The 20,168-nt window shown below is 40.9% G+C and overlaps 1 protein-coding gene across 1 annotated transcript in view; it reads right to left on the minus strand.

Annotated features, from left to right (window-relative positions):
- Positions 1-20,024, minus strand: part of LOC141909927 (calmodulin-regulated spectrin-associated protein 1-like) — a 42,274-nt gene extending 22,250 nt beyond the window's left edge. The window contains exons 1-8 of the mRNA XM_074800607.1: positions 19,554-20,024; positions 7,885-7,980; positions 7,385-7,490; positions 5,773-5,882; positions 5,011-5,076; positions 4,113-4,198; positions 3,462-3,700; positions 860-1,002 (exon numbers count right to left, since the gene is read on the minus strand). Of these exons, the coding sequence (XP_074656708.1) occupies positions 860-1,002; positions 3,462-3,700; positions 4,113-4,198; positions 5,011-5,076; positions 5,773-5,882; positions 7,385-7,490; positions 7,885-7,980; positions 19,554-19,658 (951 nt within the window). The 5' untranslated portion in view covers positions 19,659-20,024. The remainder of the gene's footprint in view (positions 1-859; positions 1,003-3,461; positions 3,701-4,112; positions 4,199-5,010; positions 5,077-5,772; positions 5,883-7,384; positions 7,491-7,884; positions 7,981-19,553) is intronic.
- Positions 20,025-20,168: the final 144 nt, after the last annotated feature.

Raw genomic sequence — 20,168 nt, forward strand, 5'->3', positions numbered from 1 at the left:
CTAGAAAACGACAAAAACGAATTTAAAGCGAAATCTAACTTCGGACTTCGGAATGAGCAAATTCAGTCAACATCTATTCTTACAAGCTGTTACAAGTTGCTAGAAATAACAAGTGTTACGCACTTCTTTCTAGTGAGGCCACTATGTTTTTCAATTCTTTTCTAGTGGGTCCACTATATTTTTCAAATTCTTTTCTAGTGAAGCAACTATGTTTTTCAAATTCTTTCTTAGTGGGTACACTATGTTTTTCAAATTCTTGCTAGTGGGTCCACTGTTTTTCTTATTCTTTTCTAGTGGGTCCACTATGCTTTTCAAATTCTTTTCTAGTGGGTCCACTATGTTCTTCAAATACTTTTCTAGTGAAGCAACTATGTTTTTCAAATTCTTTTCTAGTGGGTCCACTATGTTCTTCAAATTCTTTTCTAGTGAAGCAACTATGTTTTTCAAATTCTTTTCTAGTGGGTCCACTATGTTCTTCAAATTCTTTTCTAGTGGGTCCACTATGCTTTTCAAATTCTTTCTTAGTGGGTCCACTATGTTTTTCAAATTCTTGCTAATGGGTCTATTGTTTTTCAAATTCTTTTCTAGTGGGTCCACTATGCTTTTCAAATTCTTTTCTAGTGGGTCCACTATATTTTTCAAATTCTTTTTTAGTGGATCCACTATGCTTTTCTAATTCTTTTCTAGCAAGCCCACTATGTTTTTCGAACTCTTCTAGAGAGCCCACTTCATTTTTCGAACTCTATCTCATGGAGCCTACGCTATTTTTACCTAAAATCTCTATTTCAGGGAGCCTAGTATATTTCTCGAAGTCTATTTCAAGGTGTCGACTGCATTGCAAAAGCTTTTTTTTACTGACCTTCATAATCGATGGTAGAAACAACAGATCTTCGGGCGTTGTGTGAAAGATTTGTTGTTTGAATTGAGTATCACAGATAGTTTTCACTAGATTAAAATTGTGCATCGCATCTGCTATACCGACCACCTTCTCTAATACTATTCCTGAAAAAAGTGCAAAATTTTTCGTAAGGAAATCTTTTTCAAGCAAATGGAAAAAAAATTACGATTTCGACACCGAAATTTGCCAGAGTAGACTTGAGTTGAGGATGAAAATTATACTTGTATTTCTAAAAAAACATAGGAGACTAGATTTTCAAATTACAGTGCCAGACAGCAGTCGGATTTACAAAATTCGTTCATTTCAATTTTCAACTTTCAGCCCAAGGGATCCAAGGGGAACGTAGAAGGGGTGCACATCCCGTAACACATCCCGTGATACAGTAGTTGATGTCCTACTGCACACTAGCAACACCTGGTGGATCCTCACTTGCCACAAGTAGAATCCTCTTTTGCAAGAGTAAGCAATGTCTTACTGCGCACTAGCGACACTAGTGGATTCTAACAACTAGAGGGCGCTGAACTTCTTTACCACAACATTGAAATTAAACTCGGATTAAATTTACAATTCATGAATTTAATCCGAGCTACTAGAGGAACTTTTAATCCGGGAATTGTAATTCGTAAACCTGAATACTGGCTGCAGATTATCTCACACCTGGCATATCCTTTAATCCATCGAAATCCCGAAAATTCCTTTCTAAGTGTGGATTAGTCCTAGGCGAAAAGCGGTACGTACGGGAATTTGACTACTTATCCGTAAATCTTGGACCGCAGCGGATATCGGCGCTGTCGGGCGTGATGAATGCGAAGTTAATTCGACGATCGAAGCAGATTCTTATAAAACGCTGTCAAATTTTACGAAACCGACAACGCTTAATTCAGCTTCCTGAGAGTCAGTCGTATTAAAGGTAAGCAACGCTGTCATATAGGCTCAGAGACGGCGGTTCCTTGAGTAAGACCTCTGTCACAAGGGTTCGGTTTCAAAGACTGGTATTATCTTTAACTCGGGGCCTAACTTTTGAAGTGAAAATGAATTTAGCTCTGTGGTTAGAATTAATACCAGTCCGTAAATTCGATAATTCTTATCGAGGACTGCATCATTATATAAAACCCTATAAAAAACCCACAGTAGATACTTAGAAAAGTTTATTTACTAACAGTTTCGGGGTTACTTCTAAACCCCATCATCAGAGAAACTAAAACATTTTAGTTTCTCAGATGATGGGGTTTAGAAGTAACCCCGAAACTGTTAAAAAATAAACTTTTCTACATATCTACTGCGGGTTTTTATTTGTTAACTCTACACTGAGATTAATACCAGTTCACTATAGTCATTATATAGGGCCTAACCTATTGTCTCGTGAGTCAAAGTTGGCTGCGTAGCAATCTCGGGTTCTCAGTCACGGTCTCGGGTTCTCAGACGTGCGTTGAATTTGAATCATTATGGAAGCTCGAGAACCGCTCCGCGCTTAAGCGAAATTTATACCTCTTCGACTTTTCAGCACACGCAAAATTGACGATGAAATTCGCACTGTCCGTTTTGATTCTGGCGTTCGCCGTCGCGATGGCAGCAACGATGACGACCAACGAGGTGGACGCCGACGTCGAGTTGTTTGCGCGCGACTTGATCGCGCAAGAGGCGACGAGCAACGAGATGGCCGACCGAGTCGACGAGCTGCTGCGCGAACGTCGCGCCTGGTGGAACTGGAAGAAATTCTGGGAAATCGTCAAGAAAGTCATCATTTTCATCGTCGATAACTTCCTGAAGAAAGACGGCCGAGACGACCCGGCGGTCGCCAGTCGCAAACGCGCCGAAATCCAGAATCTGCTTCGATCGTGCGGAAAATCGTGCACCGCCAACGTATATCGTTACGCGTTGAATTTCTTGAAACGCAACAAAGCGAACAATAGCAGAAATGTAGCTAAACTTAGAGAGCTGTTGGGATGAGCGGTTAGAGGGAGAATGCGGCGGAGAGGGTTACTACGAAAAAATTATAATTTCACAACTCAGCAGGCCCTTTGTTTCTCCTGCATTCTTGACGAAATGTCTGTCGACATATACACATATACTGTATCCCAGTATTAGAAATACGTAGAATAAAATCATATTAAACAATAACGCTAATTTTTTCCTGTTTTCTTCGAGTACCGCCACCAGATGGCGTGACTAACGGCTCATCGGTTCTATGCGGCAATGCGAACTGAATCCTCCATTGCACAGTAGTTGACTGCCTACTTCACACCAGCGAACACCTGGCGGTTCATAACTTGTCACAAGTGGTGTCTACTGACCACTATGATTACCACAATAGTTAATATTCCGCTGCATGCTAGCACACCCGGTGGATCCTCACCCGCCACAAGTGGAATCCTCTATTGCAACAGTAGCTGATGTGTAGTAGCAACACCTGGTGCATCCTCACTCACCACAAGTGGAATTCTCCATTGCGAAAGAATTTGATGGCCTACTACACACTAGCGACACCTTGTGGATGTTCGACTGCCACGGTAGCATTACTGGGATGCCTTAATAATAGATAGTCCCGAATGTCTTTACTTACGTTCGATTTTCAAGGCGTCGGGAACGTAGAAATGCAACAATACGGCCAGACAGCAACCGTCGCTAACGTCCTTCAGATCTTCCATCTCCGGCACGACTGGTCGCCGCGACGACGAGGCGTTTGTCCATTGTTTCAGCAAACGCGTTTTAACCGTTTGACAAACTTTATTCGCCCAGAACAATAGCGCGTCCTCGGCATCGTAGGGCAGTTCGCTACTCGCGTTCATGCTCGTGAATTTACTAGAAAAACAAACAGCAACAGTGTTCTAAATTTTTCTATGTCAGTCGATAGAATTAATAGTTTTTAAGATCCCGAACTCAGTTCCGCAGTTGGTTCACAGTTCAGCTTCAACTTTGTTAAACAATTGGAAAAAGACTCATTTTAACCCCGAAGCTAACCTTATCAAACCTGCCTTACAACTGAGGTTGGAACTAACTAACGATAGTCCAGTTTACTAGATCTTTTTTTTCAACTTTTTCAGGGAAATGTATCCAGGATCTGCAAGATCAGCGTTTTCTTTATGCTAAATCTAACAAATGCAAACTGGGTCCGAGATCTCGTAGTTGGCCTCCCAATAAGTGCCCATTGAAACTTGAAAACTGTTAGAACCCCTGTTCAACAACGCCAATGCCCGTCAGGGGCTGCACTTACCGGACCGATTGAACGACTTTTTCTATAGATACGGACTGCGCGATACTGGCTTTCATCAGGGCATCAATCATAGCCATATGAGCTGACTGGAAAATTATCAATTATTAAATGAGACAAAAACATCAAAAACCACATGTGAAATAAATGACTATTTATTCTGTTTACTCCTTGCAATTAGAATAATCATTCCCATGACCGAGGACTGAATGTGATATGTAAAGCAAGCAACGATTTCATGAATTACAGTAAGCCCATGCGTGGTTTAAAATCGAACTAGGGCTATGTATGAAAGTACGTACATAAGATATTCTTATTTTACACATTTACAAGTGACAAGATGCATGCAACCCCCTATCTTTAAGTGGGCCAATTACTAATTCACAAACAACGGTATGTTCGCAGTCTAGAATAGACCTAAGTCACGTAAAGTCTGTTTTACGAAGACATGATTGCATGCAAAGCCCATAAACCTCTTACAGGGTAGCCACTTTTCAATTAACACAGTCATATATAGATGGGGTAAGTATTTGATTTTATGAAATTTTCCCTGATTTTTAAGTTTTTTTTTGGACAAAATTCCCCGACTATTCCCTGATTTCCTGGTAAGAGTGGCTTCCCTGTGTTATGACACTGGCCAGTGCCACAGTTCTGGCAACTGCGGAAACTTGGCCGTTCATTCCAAATCCTTCTTTCGATCGAAACATTTTCGCAGGTGGAAGAAATTTTCAAATCGAAAAATAATTTTTCACATTGCCGACACCGAAGATTTCAGGATTACAGGATGAGAAATATTCACTCAGTTCCTGTGACGACGATTAACAAACGACGAAACGAACGACGCTACAATCACCGAGACCTATAGTGCCTCCACCTAGCGACGGTCGGATGACCTACTTACCAGATTAAACGGGGCTTTTTTCATGGATATGAGAACACCCGGCTGATTAACAGGCGGACCACTGACCTAGATATAGTAACATGTATTTTACAGGTTCATGTTACGTATTAGTTGTTTGAAAGGTGGACGGAAGCACCTGTCAAACATGTTAAGATATTAGTTACTAACAATACACCGCACTGCGGTGTAGATGCCGTAAATTGGTATGCCAACAATACACCGCACTGCGGTGTAGATGCCCTAAAGTGGTATGCCCGATATTCAACGCACCGGGGTGGAATTTCTTTAGATTTTCAAATCATCTCCAGGGGACACGTGTCGCAATAGCGCAGCAAAGTCTGTAGGAGTCTGTAACCTCACGCCTGACTATTGCCGATCTTTTTAACTTTGTTTTCAGAGTCATCATTCTAATAAGCCCCGCAGTCTACTGATGATTTTACTTTTCTCAAAAAATTTCTACCCGAAATCGTCGGTAAAATCGCCCAGTGTGTCCGGGCAATCGCCTTTGGCGATTTAGTCGGCCGACGAGATCGCCTGAGTCCAACATGTTGGATTTCGTCACTGGTGACAGAATGGCTCAGTGTGTCAGGGGACGGCGATCAGTCGCCTCGAGCGCTGTATTAACCAGCCAATCACGGCTCTTCGACGTGGTTCACGTGATAGCAAAATGGCGACCTCCACCCGAGTTCCGCGTGTCTTCGGCTTTAAACGAGATTTTTCACCGTCGGGAATAGATGAGATATAAGGGACAGGGGTACGTACCATTCTGAAAGGGGCTGTGTGCATCAGGGCCGTCTCGGTGACGGCCGAATCGTTTTCGTCTTCGACGTAGATTCCTTTCCGCGACAGACTCTGTATCACGCCGGAATGTCCTACGAGCGAAAGAAAAAAAATCATTAAACCTAGGATTAAATATTTTTCGATCTCCTATGCAGAATAACCGGACCCAGTAAGGATTAAGACATCGGAGGTAAACAAATTTTCACCCTCGAAGTGTAAGTCCAGTGTCACAGTAAATATGATGATGAAACAGCGAGCTGCCAACCTCTGAAGAGTGCTATCAGTTACGAATTGAATTCCTTTCATTAACATTTCATTCAGATTTGAAAGAAATGTTCGAATAAATCAATTATCAACAGTAAGACCCTCGGTAACATCTTTCATATTTCTGCACGCATCAAACAAATCGCATCAGTATTTCTAGTTTTAAGATGCAAGTGCAAAATACTGAAAATCAGGAACAGTTGGCAGCTCTGGATGAATTCCAGTAAGATCATCAAATCTCTGGACTCCTGTAGAACTGGGTACTTTTCTACATCTAAAAAGTTCAACACACCTGCGGCATAAGTTGGGATACAAGCGGAGCCAGGGAAGGGTCGAAAAAGAGGTACTTGGTTAATTTTTGACGGTACTTTTTTCCACAACCGGGAAACTACTTCTAAAAAGGCGGCAACCCAGACTTGGGATGAATAATCTAGTTTATTAATACGCATGCAGATACGAATAAATAATGCTTTTTAGGACGGGAACACACCCAAGTTTTCAACGCATATACACAGAAAATGTCCTTGCACAAAATACATTTATTAACAGAAATTTTTTTCGTGCAAATTCAAGATTCAACAAAATTTGCCACGGAAAGCACAACATTAATGGAAAAAAAATATTCTAAACGTCTAACAACAAACTTAAAAATACTTCGGAAAAATGATATGCACCATTCCGACGGGAAGGGGGAAACATACCTTTTTCTATTGACGCCGAAATTATCGAAAATCCATGCAAAATAATAACAACGTTTTAAAATACACTGAATACACCGATTCGAAATTGTTGAGAATTTTGTCGAAAAAGCCACATTTACGAGGGTTTAGCTTCTAGATGGTTTAAGCCTGTTTTCAAAGCTACGGATAGGCCCTTTTCTCGGAGCTGCCCATTTTATGTAAAAAAAATATGCATGAACACTGGCCACCGGGGCTGGTTCCATAGTAGAGACTTTGGTCAAAAAGTGATCTTAGATATTAAGTTGCTAGATTGGCTATAGATCTGAAATGAGCTTAGACTGGTATTAAGTTCAAGCCATGACCATGGAACCAGCCCCTAATCTATAACATTCAAGTCTAGTCCAGCGCACTTCTCTTCTATGCTGATCAATAGCCAGAAAAATGCATTAGAACATAATGAAATTTCAAAATTTTGAGAAACTTTGTCTCTTGTCGTAGGACATGGCCGTTCTTTAAGTTTATGCCTTTTCATTTGATTGCGCTATTAACCATAATCATTTAGTGGCCCTGGATCAACCCCTGAGCAGGGCCGGAGATTGAGTTCATCTTGCCCACGCCCTGGGAACGGGGGTTGTATTATGAATACCTACCGTGCCATTTAGCCGGAGATTCTTGGAATATATTCGCGCAGGCCGAACAGTACAGTTCACCGGATGTCATCAAATTCATCAACTGCGGTTTAACGTACCACGCGCCCTAAAAAATACATAAATACGGTTAGCGAAAACAATACCAAATATAGCTGCAAAGCAGCGATAACGGGTTTTCTGTATAGCTGCACCCTCCGCAAGGGACTTAGAGATTGAAAACAAAATTCATCGTCGAGGATTCGAACTAGATATCAAAGGCCTAGGTAACTGGACTGAATGCAGGATGTTACTGGTAAAGATGCCACCCTGATTCGGATATTCTTGGAGCCATCCACTTTCTTCGACTCATCAATGAGATGAATCTCAAGGCCGTCAGGTAAAGATTTTCGGAATGAAATGAATCTCACGTAAAGTTATTCAGAATGGACTATTTGCGCATGACGATTCCTACTTTTTTAGTCGGTGTTCGTCGGCAATTTTTTTTCCATTCGATTGGTTACCTGTTGGTCCTCGAAGAACAGATCCCTCTGATCGTGCGGTATCGTTCCATTGTACGCTTTCGACAAAACCCACAACACCGACGCTCGAAATTTAGCCTGCAAATCATACAGAAAAAATACAATAATAAATTATCAATAAACTATCAGGAATTGTTCCGGGAAGTTAAATGAGCAGGATAGGCTCTAATTGGGAAAGGAATGTTTAGACCCAGGACAGGGCAGTTCAATTCCTCGAATTGCTGGGGATAATATTTGCGATGACACGGACACAATTTGGCCCGGGCAAAATTGGCACGGATCAGGCTCGGGCCAAATTTGGCCTGTGCCTAATTAGAGAGTGCGTTCACACGCAAACCATTCACTCGATACTAAATAATGCTCAAACAAAGCGGAGTGGGTCATTTCCGGTGCCAGCAATTCAAACGCAATCATTTGTCTGGTGTTAAAATTTGGCTCAGGCCTGGCCTGACGTTTTTGGTCGTGCCAAATTTGGCCCGGGTCAAACCGGCTCGGGCCCATTTGGCACCCGTGTGAACAGTTGTTCCGGGCCAAATTTGGCCCGGGCCAAAAATGTTCGTGTGATCGCAGCTTAAGATCCTGCATGGGTAGATGGTGGCCTCTCGGACCAGAAGGTAAGCCCCCTCCACGCACGAGCGAACATCAAATCAGGTCCAAGGCATTTTGCGCTGCGCAATGTTCAGGTTATAGGCTCTAGGTCCCCCCCGCACATGAGCTGAAAAATCAGCGAAGGGAGCTGTGGCAAGCTTGTCTATGCATCATGTAATCACCTTTTGGTCATCCTCGTCAAACCTATTCGAATACTAAGGAATTCTTCTGTTTCTATTACTTCTCCATCGCCAAAATTTCCAGATCGACGGTCTTGCCAGGGGAAGATTATGATTTCGTCAATTCTAGTAATCCCATTGATCATACAGAAAGTGGTAACATTAACAATAGATTCAACCATTCTCTTTTCCAAAATTGATCGCTATCATCAGTTTTTGCGTAATATCGATGCGACATAAAGCGTGCCGAGTCTCGCGCGCGTATTTCAGCGTACTCGCATCCTCCCTCGGCAGGGATTCGAACCTGATGGCATCGAGATTGCCACGGCACGAAACCCTGCCATAATCGACCGAGTGCGCGGATACATGCGCAGTTCAGATGATGTGATTTTTAGCCAATCAGAAATCCCGTTTTATTTTAGCCCGGGTTTTCCCATTTATAGTTCTTCCTTGAAATTTGCCTCAACGATTATACAACGAGCAATCTGATTGGTGCCGCCAGTTTTCGTTCGGAAAGCTGCGCATGTACCTGCGCACCCGGTCTACTGATGCAGGGGTTCGTGCCGTGGCTGAGTGTAGCGATGCCATCAGGTTCGAGTCCCTGCAGAGGGAGGATGGCGTACTCGGCGCCACGGTTATAACAATTAAACGTGATGGATAGGCATATTCGACGAACGACAAATCCAACCAAAAACCAACGAGCCAAATTTGACCCTGTACAGTTCGGGAGGTGCACGCATTTTCGCTTGTGAGATCCGAGATCTGCTCTAATAAGTAGTCGACGCTAATGACTTAAACGAATAAAGGGGATTATTCTTTGTCCAGTTATAAGCGCTTCGTAAATAAATATGTTTATATATCTAAATATGTTTATATATCTAATCCGTGTATTATATGCGTTTACAGCCAGAATGACCCCAACCACGACACAAACCAGAGACACTGTACAGTATTCATACATATAAATCAACCCTATTAACGCGGCATCGAGTTACATCATTACGAGATGTAGAGCTGGAGATCCTCACACACGAGCTGCTGCTGCAGGAGACAGGGAACGACGGTACAGCATCATCGCAGCGGTTTTAGCATCGTAATAGCGCTACAGCGGGGAAAATGAACACACCAAACTAGGGGCTGCTTGTAAAGTCAATGTTTTAGATCTAGGCCTATTTATAGGCCCAATAGCCAATCTTACACCTAAAGGCCGGTTTAAGCTCATTTTAGTTATCGGCCAACCTAACACCGAAAGATGTGCGGCCATTTCAGCCTTAGATCTCGACTGATCAGTTTTAACTTGCAACAGAATATCCATTCAACCCTGACTTAAGGCCAAAACAGGTCCATATAACTCCAATCTAATACCTTCAAAAGACCAGTCTAAGCTCAGTTTAGTTTATGGCCAAACTTACACCAAAACAGGACCACTTCGGACTTCTATTTCGACTGATCAGTTTTAACTGAAGCACTGTTATAGAATATATCCATTGAACCCTGGAGTTAAACTGGTTCATAAAACTCAAACGTCTCCAGACCAATGTCTAAGCTCAGTTAAGTTCTCGGCCAAGATAACACCTAAGATTCAAAACCATTTTTGAATTGTAAGTCTCGACTTCTCAGTTTGCACTTACAAGTAGATTAAGAATTGACTCAACCCTGAATTAAAGGTAAAACTAACTCAAGAAGGGCCCAACTGCAATGTTAATTCTTTTCTTACAAAACACCAGACCCGGGCCCAAGTTCAACGGTTAACCATTGATTAAAATGAACTAGTCTGTGGTCTGATTTAATAAGTAACGGTCGAAGCAGGCACAAGTTCATCTTCAAGTTTAAATTAGCTAATTATCGGATAGAACCGAGGTAGGCTTGCCAGTACACAGAGCCATAGAGAAACAGAATGAGACCGCTGAGACCAGACTCTCCATTATTACACGCCGTCAGTTATAACATCACCATCAGACAGCAGCTATACAGGCTTTACGCGTACAGCACTGTATAGGCCTACTTATTCTAGGCCTACCCTGATAAAGGGATCAGGATTCAATTCCGCATTTCTAGGCTTTTATCAATGAGTGACATCATCTATATACGTGACTACACTTTCAAGGAGAGATGGGTAAGATCTCCTTAAAACAAGGTCAAGAGGCCGATGCCGCAGTTGTGGTTCGGATGTGACTATGTTACGTATCGAGGACAAGTCGTATAGGCTAACCACTGACCAAGGGGAATAGTTCTAACTGCATAAAATCACGATTGAAAAATTGGCTACCGGGACGTGAAACATTAGGTGAAAATCTCCCTTAACCCTTTCAGTGCTGACTAGTTAATACCCTATAGTGCTAGAGATAATTTGAAAATTTTTAAAAATTCCACCCTAGTGTGTTGAATAACGGGAATACCACTATAGTGCGTCTACACCGTGGCGCGGTGTATCGTTAGTTTCTAGTATTTCACTATGGCTGACAAGTGCTGCCATTTTTCAAGAGAGATAATTACTATTTACTAATTACATCAATACACTGCAGTGCGGTGTACTAGCAAAATCCATCACTGATTTATACACCGCATTGCGGTGTAGACGCATTGAAAGGGTTAAAGTAGGGCTTAATACATCGTGACAGATAATATAGGCCGTAAAATACCTCAGGGGCCTATGCGGGGCAGAGAAGCCAATTCTTCAATTCTGATTAAGTCGAATTCGGTTGAAAGAAGCCAGATCCTGTGGGTGCCGCTTCAGGGAGCAAGAAATGAAAATTAAGACAGCACGATCAGCACACTTACGGATGAATGGGACAAATTGTATCCGATATTGAAATGTCCCATAACACGTTTTAACAAGCTGGATTTCACGACGCAAATGAATATAAATCAAAACTGTGTGTTGAATTCGAATGACAAACACCGCCTACGCACTATAACGCGAATGAGTGTCTATGGGGACCCCACCTACTACTGACCCACTGATTTGAGTCGACTGTTTTTGAGTCACACATCAGATTATGATGAGCTGACTAGTACCGATGTATATAGTTTTGTCAAACAGATGTCGTTCAATTATTATGGATTTTAATTAAACGAGGCCTCGTCGGTGCACTGTATACACTGACATAGGCATCTAGTCGATTTAACATCATTGGATTACACTACAATAGCTTAGTGTTATTTGTATATTCGAATATTACCGTTTCAGCTTATAAGCCCCCGTCATAAATCCCCCTACGACATCATCAAATTATCCCTACAGGGCTACACGGTGGCTATACTTTTTTTCATCATTTGCCCTGACTTTTCCCGACTATATTCCCTGACACGCACGCCGTTTTCTCTGCCTTGTGTTTAAGAATCTGATCAATAAACAGCCAGACGCGCAAGAAATAGACATAGACATTAAACGATTTGATTACGCGCGTACACGTGATCCAACTACCTCGAAAAATTTTCTTTCGGCTTTTAGCCCCGATTTCAACAGCATTCCCAGACTTTTTTTTAAAGAAAAGAAAATCTACTGACCAGGCCTACTCTGAAAAAAAAAACCCAGAAAATTCCCTGGGACTATTCCCCGATTGCCAGGTATAAGGACCCCCTGCCCTGCGGATCATTATATAAAAGACGGCTCCCTAAAAATACCCCTTCATCATCGAATCTCAACACATAAATCATGGCTGTTTATGAAAAATTCATTGATACGTTTGAGAGAAATGAAAGTAAAATATCATCAGACAGCGGAGCATATAAGATGTCTATTATCATGTCTACGCATGTTCAATCTCTCCATCAATTATTAATTCACTACCCCCCTCCGCCCCCCTCAACAGCAGACACATCATATCAATATTTACTGTATGACAAGAGGTCTAAGGAGTTTAGAAGAAAGCTCGCGTATCTCAAATCATCGATGCTCAGCAAGTATTTCTTTCGAAATTCTTCATACAAGTACCAGTAACTATGGCTGCCTCTATAAATCCTCCCTATGACATCATCGAATTACCCTTCGCCCGACACATAAAAGATGTCTGCCTTCATGAATGTTCCTGTATCTACTATGGTCAAGTTGACCCTGTTCAATATTAGGCCTACCCACAGAACAAAATGGCCGCCTCCATGAATCTCTCAACGACATCAGGTCTCGATGATTGCAGTTCTGTTCATAGATGGCACCACCATGATGAAATATAGTGACCCGCATAGTCACTTCCAAAATATGGCACTCCCTATTCATAGGGCCTATGATCTGCCCGTGAAAAACCTTGATATCTACTAAATCTTACTATATCGCAGATCAAAGGTGATCCTTCGATCAAGATGGATATCTGCCTGCCAAAAATCCCTCTCATAGAAACAACCCTCCCCCTCCCCATTTATAATAGGTATTTGTATAATGGTATGCACGGTTACTTCAGGCCTATACAACAGACCTCGGTTTTCATGGTTAGTCGAGTAAAATTGTACTGGTTGTGGGAGCTTATAACCGCACGCACTGCGCTTCGGTCTGAACGCATTTCAGTGTCGGCCATCTCGGAATTACCCTATAGCAGACTGGACTAGGCCTGTAATTCTATAGTTTTATGGTAACCTAACTCAAAGACAGCGGTTCAAAAGGGGCAGATAGGTGGAGTCCGGCAGAAGAAATGACGACAAAATTTTTCAGAAAACATAGGGCGCCATAGGCTACTAACGGATCCCACCCTCAGAGTTAGATATTTTCAAAGTAATAAGTCTGAAAATATATGCAATTTCTGAGCGAATCAGGGTCAAATTATCAGGTTTAACTATCTCTGTGTTGACTAAAAGGCAACTTCAATGCGAAAGCAGGGATCCGCATCCCGAGACCACCCGATAAATCTGCCCCTGTTTAATTGAAAATGAACCAGAATATGTTCCAATTTTGAGGGTATTTTTCTCAAAAAACATTTTTTGGGTGTGTAGTTGATATCTCAAAATAGAAACTAATACTTTCTAGTTACTATATCTCAGTGTTTTCAATAAGAGCCAGGTCCCAGACCTATCTGTCGTTTGTAAAGGACTCGCCTGTTGCTTCAAACAAGCTTTCGTTTCAGGGACTGTGACATATTATGGGACCCTCCTGTTTTTCAAAGGCTGGTTAATTTCTTATTGAAAACACTGTATCTCTCAAATAATATTTTTCGTATATCAGGTCTGCCCTAGATCGTGTTTATATATAGAGTTCGACTACAAGTCGTTTTAATCATTGTCATTGTTTAAGACAGGAACCAATTCTATCGACCGCGTCGGGCGGTAAAAAGAGAAATTATGCGTCTTTTATCGGACGAATTCAAAGTCGCACAATACGTTAAACTAACATCGGAAATCAACAGTTGACAGCTCAAACGCACAATTCATAGTCTTAAATTCAACCGCCGCCACGTGAGAGTGAGAGATCGAGAAATCTATAATCGAGTTCTTTCTTTCCGATCGAGGGAAAAAAAATCGGTTTTTTACAGCCGCGAATCAATTCGACGACCAGGAAGAAGTGCGTAAATGTACGTTTCATTTCGACTGGCATAAAAATTGTTTTTCTTGCGTAATTCCCCCTAAGCCCGAAATGCTGAAGGGTCTATAGTAGTAAGGTGCAGGTTCAAATAAGCACTTCAATAAATGAAGAAATCCCACACTTCAAATTAAATTATAGGATAGAATTTATTATTTTGAAACCACGAATGACGTTTTGGCTGTTGACTAACAGCCATCATCAGGTGTTAGTCAACAGCCGAAACGCTGTGGTTTCAAAATAATAAATTCTATACACTGATTATAGTGTTTATTCGACAACCAAGCACTTAAATGTAAGCACCAAAAACCCAATGAGCTTCAAATATTAAGCTTAAAAACCCAAACTAGGCACTTTCAAGTGAAATCCTGTAGATTTGACAGCGTGATATAGGCCTATGCACAAGTTCAAATTCAAACTTTTTTCAGCATAAACATTTTTAAAACATTTTAGTTTGCAACTGATACATTTTCGGTAAAGTCAAGTATATACATAATAGGAGATGACCGAGCAATGAAATGATGCGCAGTAACATGGAATACGGAAAGGACAAGAAAACTGTGGTAAGGACGAAATGCTTTGATGAAATTAGTCACGAGAAGATCGCTGAGAGTTCAAATTTGAATGAGACGCCTACAGTAGTGACGAACCTGACCTCGCTGAAAGACACTATTAAGCACTTTTGAGAGATTTCCTAAGAAATAAGTACTATTTAGCTTGGGCCCTTATCTATTTTTTTTCCAAAATAAACACAGATTCATAAGGACAGCTACGGACCCTGGCTTAGAACTAAAAGCAAGGTTTAGAAAACGCATGTAAATAACGATAAAATTCAAAGTAAGTAAATTGAACAACGTAATACCTCAAGTCATTATTTGCGTAGAAGGCTAAGAAAAATCGAATTCTATAGGCCTATAGACAGGAGATGAAACTAATTGATCTGTTTGAACGTAATCGTAATTAGATTTCATATTTTAGTTATTCATATTAAAGAGCTTTCGACACAATTATGATTCTATTAATCAATAAACTAATTATGTAAGGCTAAAATAAATACCTTATTTCTCGCTTCTGCTGAGCTTAAAAAGTGAACTGGGCCAGCTGCCTATCTACCCATACACCTTACTTTTAAAAAAATCAAGATCAAGCTAACCATAACAGACCTGGCAGCTAGAGAAATTATAATAATAATAACAATACTAATGATTATGTAAATAAATAAGGCGCTTTTCTGTGGGAAAAGAAAGCTTAGGGCACTAGCTTCTCACAATACACAATCTAAAAAAGAAATTAATAGATTACAGATTTTATCGCAGTTTATAGAAAAAAATACCCCGGCTGATTAGGAGAAACAAGGTATCATTTATTTAGTACAGCCTATAGGCTATTTCATTTGCAAAGTCTGGCTAAAAATATCGAAAAAAAATGGAGAAATCAAAATCCAGACTAACCGAGATTCCCCTTTGCGTTATATCGGGAATATAAACGAGACACAGTTATCTAACTCTGAGGGGAGACGAGTATTTATCGATAAAATTGTGTATTTCGATACGAGATGTTTAAATTTTCCTAGCAGCGTTCGGTTTTTTTTTACCCCTCTCCTCCACACTCGTATAGTTCCCGACAACCGGCAACAACAAGTACCACTCTCAATTCTCTACGCTGCGGCGCAATGATTCATAACACTGATACACGCTCCGATCCCCTCCTTCCCCACTAACATTCAACCCCATAAACCCTTAAATACATGATGGCCGAATTTCCATAAATCCCTCGATGATCTATCGAGTTTAACCCTCGTATAGGGCTAAACAATCACAGAAAATATAGATACCTTCATAAATCCCCATATGACATCATCGAATTACCCCGGCTAAAACATTTCCAGAAAATATATTACTAGCGTAATCATATAATTATTACTCCATATTTCCCCCTATGACATCATCAAAATATAATTTTATTATTTACCATACACTTCCTGAAAAGATGGCCGCCTACATAACTCTCTCTAAGACACCATCCAAGTAACCCTCCAGAAAAGATGGCCGCCTACATAAATCTCCCTATAACATCATCAATGTAATCCAGGGCCCAGTTTCACAAAAAGGTTTAACTCTTCAATCGATTTAATTTCTTCAATAATTCAGTTTATCTTAAATAGATTTAGGTCTTAATTCCTGTGAAACTGGGCCCTGTAGACACTTCCGGAAAAGATGGCCGCCTACATGAATCTCCCTATGCCATCACCAAAGTAACCCTATGGACGATTCCAGAAAAGATGGCCGCCTACATAAATCTCCCTATGATATCATAGAACAAAAGCTATATAACCTCACGTTTAAAGATGGCGGCCACTAAAATCTGGAGGCAAAGCCTTGAAGCAGAAATCGAATGAAAAGATTGAGTCATTTCATTATATTTAAATGTTTCGATGTTATTTTCATGATTTTTCCACCTGTCTGAACTCACAGCACAGTGAGGCCTACAACCCGTCCATTCATTCTTATACAGTAACCAGGTAGCTCTAGCCTACCGTGCGCAAAAATAAACCTCAACCCGATCATTAGATATGTTTGGTCCTGGTTGAGAAAAACTAATATAGATTTAGCCTAGACTCTTTTTGTAGATCCTCGATTGCCACAGTCGAAAGGAAATGAAAACACAATTTACAACATAATTAAAAAAAGTGTTTCGATATTACTAGTAGCCTAATAAGTATGCTTTCCTAGCAGACCTATATAATCCACTGATCTATCGGAAAAAAACGTTAATACAACAGTTTCCCTGGGTATTTAGGAGCAATTAAGGGTAACTATAGTGACTATCAACATATAGACACCTGTTGCCAGTACTGGGACAAACTACAATCATGGACATATAAACTAGATAGTTTATACGTCCATGCTACAATTAAAACATCCTTTCAAAATACCCACGCCTTACGCCTAATAATATACTAACACACGCCTAATAATATACTCAAACCTGACGATGATCTCTAGGGTGAGATCGAAACATCGTGTCTTATATATATTTTAGATTAAATAAATAAATTCTTGTTTTTAAATTCTTTTAATCCGTAGGCTAAATTGTGGGTTTTATCTTATTATCCGTTCACCACGTCTGAGTGTGGTTATCGTTCTACCCACGCCTTAATGGCACAGACAAAAAAATAATGAATGTTTGCTGATTTAGATGTTAATCAATAGTTGGGATCACGATTTGACTCGTTGAGAAAATATTGAAAATCATCTATAAATTCTAACTAGTCAAAATTAACAGAGAACCGAGTCTAGTTAAGAGGCGGCATGGCGCCGACACCGGACAGTCCTGGGGCAACTTGATTTTCAATTGATTTAAGATTTTCAACCGCCTCCCAAAAAAACCTTCGCATCAACTTGTCAGGACTGTAGATCTAAGACCCCGTCTGAAGTTATGAAGCCAATCTAACAAACGAAGACGTCTTTGAAATTTAAGACCGCTTTCAGACTTAAATCGTAGCCACGTTATTATAGGCCTTGGCTTTAACTAAAACCAAAATTAAATGAAGTCCAAGTCTCAGAGTTTCTCATTCTGTAGCCTACAGGAGAATAGCTAATCTCTGATGTGAAGATTAGATAAAGTTTTGAAAACTCTATTAATTTGCTCTCCCCTGTAGCATGTATCGTCATGTCATTCACAACCGATGGCCTTTGGAAAGAGTCACGCCACGAGGAATTTGTTTTTAAGTTCTTATGTGATAGATTTCACTTTAGAATTGTACGTATAAGGGGTTATAAACTTATAAATTTCTCAATGAAAGGATTGAGCGCGTAGTTTTCTTCTACCCTCCGCGACTTGGTGTAATATTGATGTCCCGGGTTACAGCCTCTAATAGCCTAATTGATCATGTCAGACAGCTGTGCTGAATCAATGCTGTGACAAACTAACTGCAGTATGAACGCATCACACACACACACACGCGCAAGCAAGCAAACACACATCCACCCAGGACTGTTCAAATCAGTTCAATATGTAACATTACATGAACAGTGACAGTTGGACTTCAAAACCGACCGTCAAAAATCTCGCTCCAAACTGCCCTACTGATGGGATCATCGCAATCATCGCTTAGTTTTACCACAATCTTCTTTCAACATTTACTTGATAAGAAATCACAGGCAAACTGCGATATCTAACTTCAACGCGGGGCACTACCAATAAGAGGATCTTATATTTCAAGAAGATGATACTTTCTACAATTGTGTATAAATCGAGCCTTGCTTCACTAGCTTAGGGCTACGATGCCTACAAGTTAATAGCAAGAGATATCCCACAATGATGAAGCCAAAAAAGAAAAGTTCTATATCAAAATAATAATATTTAAGAGCAACGCTTCGGCTCAATGCTATTAGCCATCATCAGGCATACTGGATGATGGCTAATAGCATTTAGCCGAAACGTTGCTCTTAAATATAATCATCTTGATAGAACTTTTCATTTTTGGCTTCATTATTGCGGGATTTCTCTCGTTATCAATATACATGGATATTGTGTAGCCTATCTTCTTGTCTCATCAAGTTAAAAGCAGTCGCATTAATTAGGCTAAATGTGATATTATGTAGGGCCTACAATATGGTGACATTTCGACATAGTTCTGTCTAACACTGAACCTTCTTAGCCCCGGACTCTTTCCCTAGCGAAGAATGGTAGACAAATAACTCTAAAACATTCAGGGCCCGGTTTCATAGACTGAGTATCAAAGTTATCCCTCGGGATAAATCCTTAATCTCGGTAACAACCACCATAGTAACGATAAGAAACTATGGTTATAACCGACGAATTTCGAAATATTACCAGGGACAATTTTTCTTCCACATCTATGAAACCCAGCCTAGGAGTCTGCAAGGACTCCTCGTAGTGACAAGGGGATGGAAGAAGGACTCAAAAGTCTCTGACCCTCTCCAGAGCGAAGAGGTGAAATGGAAAGAGCCAAAGGATCGATGGAGTCAGCAGTACGAAGACATGACAGGCGTGGATGGAAGATTAGAATGTGAATCTTACTGACAATTTAAGACACAGGAGTCAGAGACACATCCCAGTGACGCGGACAAAATGATTCAATTCATTAGACTCAGCTAGGGGGAGGGGGGTCTGATATCCATCATCAGAGCCTTTTAGGAGTCAAACTGCAGTTTAGATCACCTTTCCACTATGCGGCGCTTGGTTAAAGGTTAAGGTACATTACCATGACACCTAAACTGCAGTCGCTCCCTAAAGTTTTGGGTTAGGGGTGGGAAAATTATTCTCAACATTAGCTTAATTCTTTAATTCTTTAGAGCTTTAATTCTCAAAAGAACGACTTTTCGTAACCGTGCGTTCGATCTTCTTACCTTCTCTTTATCGTAATCTTCAAGAGAAGTTATTTCTGAAACTTCTTCGTCTTCTGCGCTGCAGCCCGACAACCGCGACGGATCGAGAGGGTTGTTGTTATTCATATCCTCGCTGCTGCCTGCGTTTTCGAACCCCTCTCGCGTGCAACGCGTGCACGGCCCGATTTATAAATCTAAAACTCCGCAAATATTCATAAATTCGGAAAGCGAAACGTCGAAAACTGCTGGCAATTTTTTCAGCAGTCCTCGGAAAAAACAAAACTCACAATTTCTTGCCCCGATTCAAGGCCCGATTTCGACCGCTGAACGGCACCGTTTCGTCATAGTTATCCACTTAATCCGCGCAGGATAATCCCTATCGATAATCCGTCGAGTTAAATCCGAAATTCGAAGCTGTGACGCGGCGAAAAAAAGCCGTTTTTTGTCGAAATTTGCCGTGAAAAATTTTCAGAAAATTTCAGAACCAGGAAATGTTGTCAACTCACTGCGCAAGCGCAGATCGTGAAGCAGACGGCAGCACCATCCGGTGCTGATCGGCGCGGGACAGACATTCGACATCAGATTTTCGTACGTCGGTTTTGCAATTCAAGACATACGCAATCGAGCAATCAGCGA

The sequence above is a fragment of the Tubulanus polymorphus genome, chromosome 8 (genome assembly GCF_964204645.1).
Source record: "Tubulanus polymorphus chromosome 8, tnTubPoly1.2, whole genome shotgun sequence".
In the NCBI taxonomy this organism is placed as follows: domain Eukaryota; kingdom Metazoa; phylum Nemertea; class Palaeonemertea; order Tubulaniformes; family Tubulanidae; genus Tubulanus; species Tubulanus polymorphus.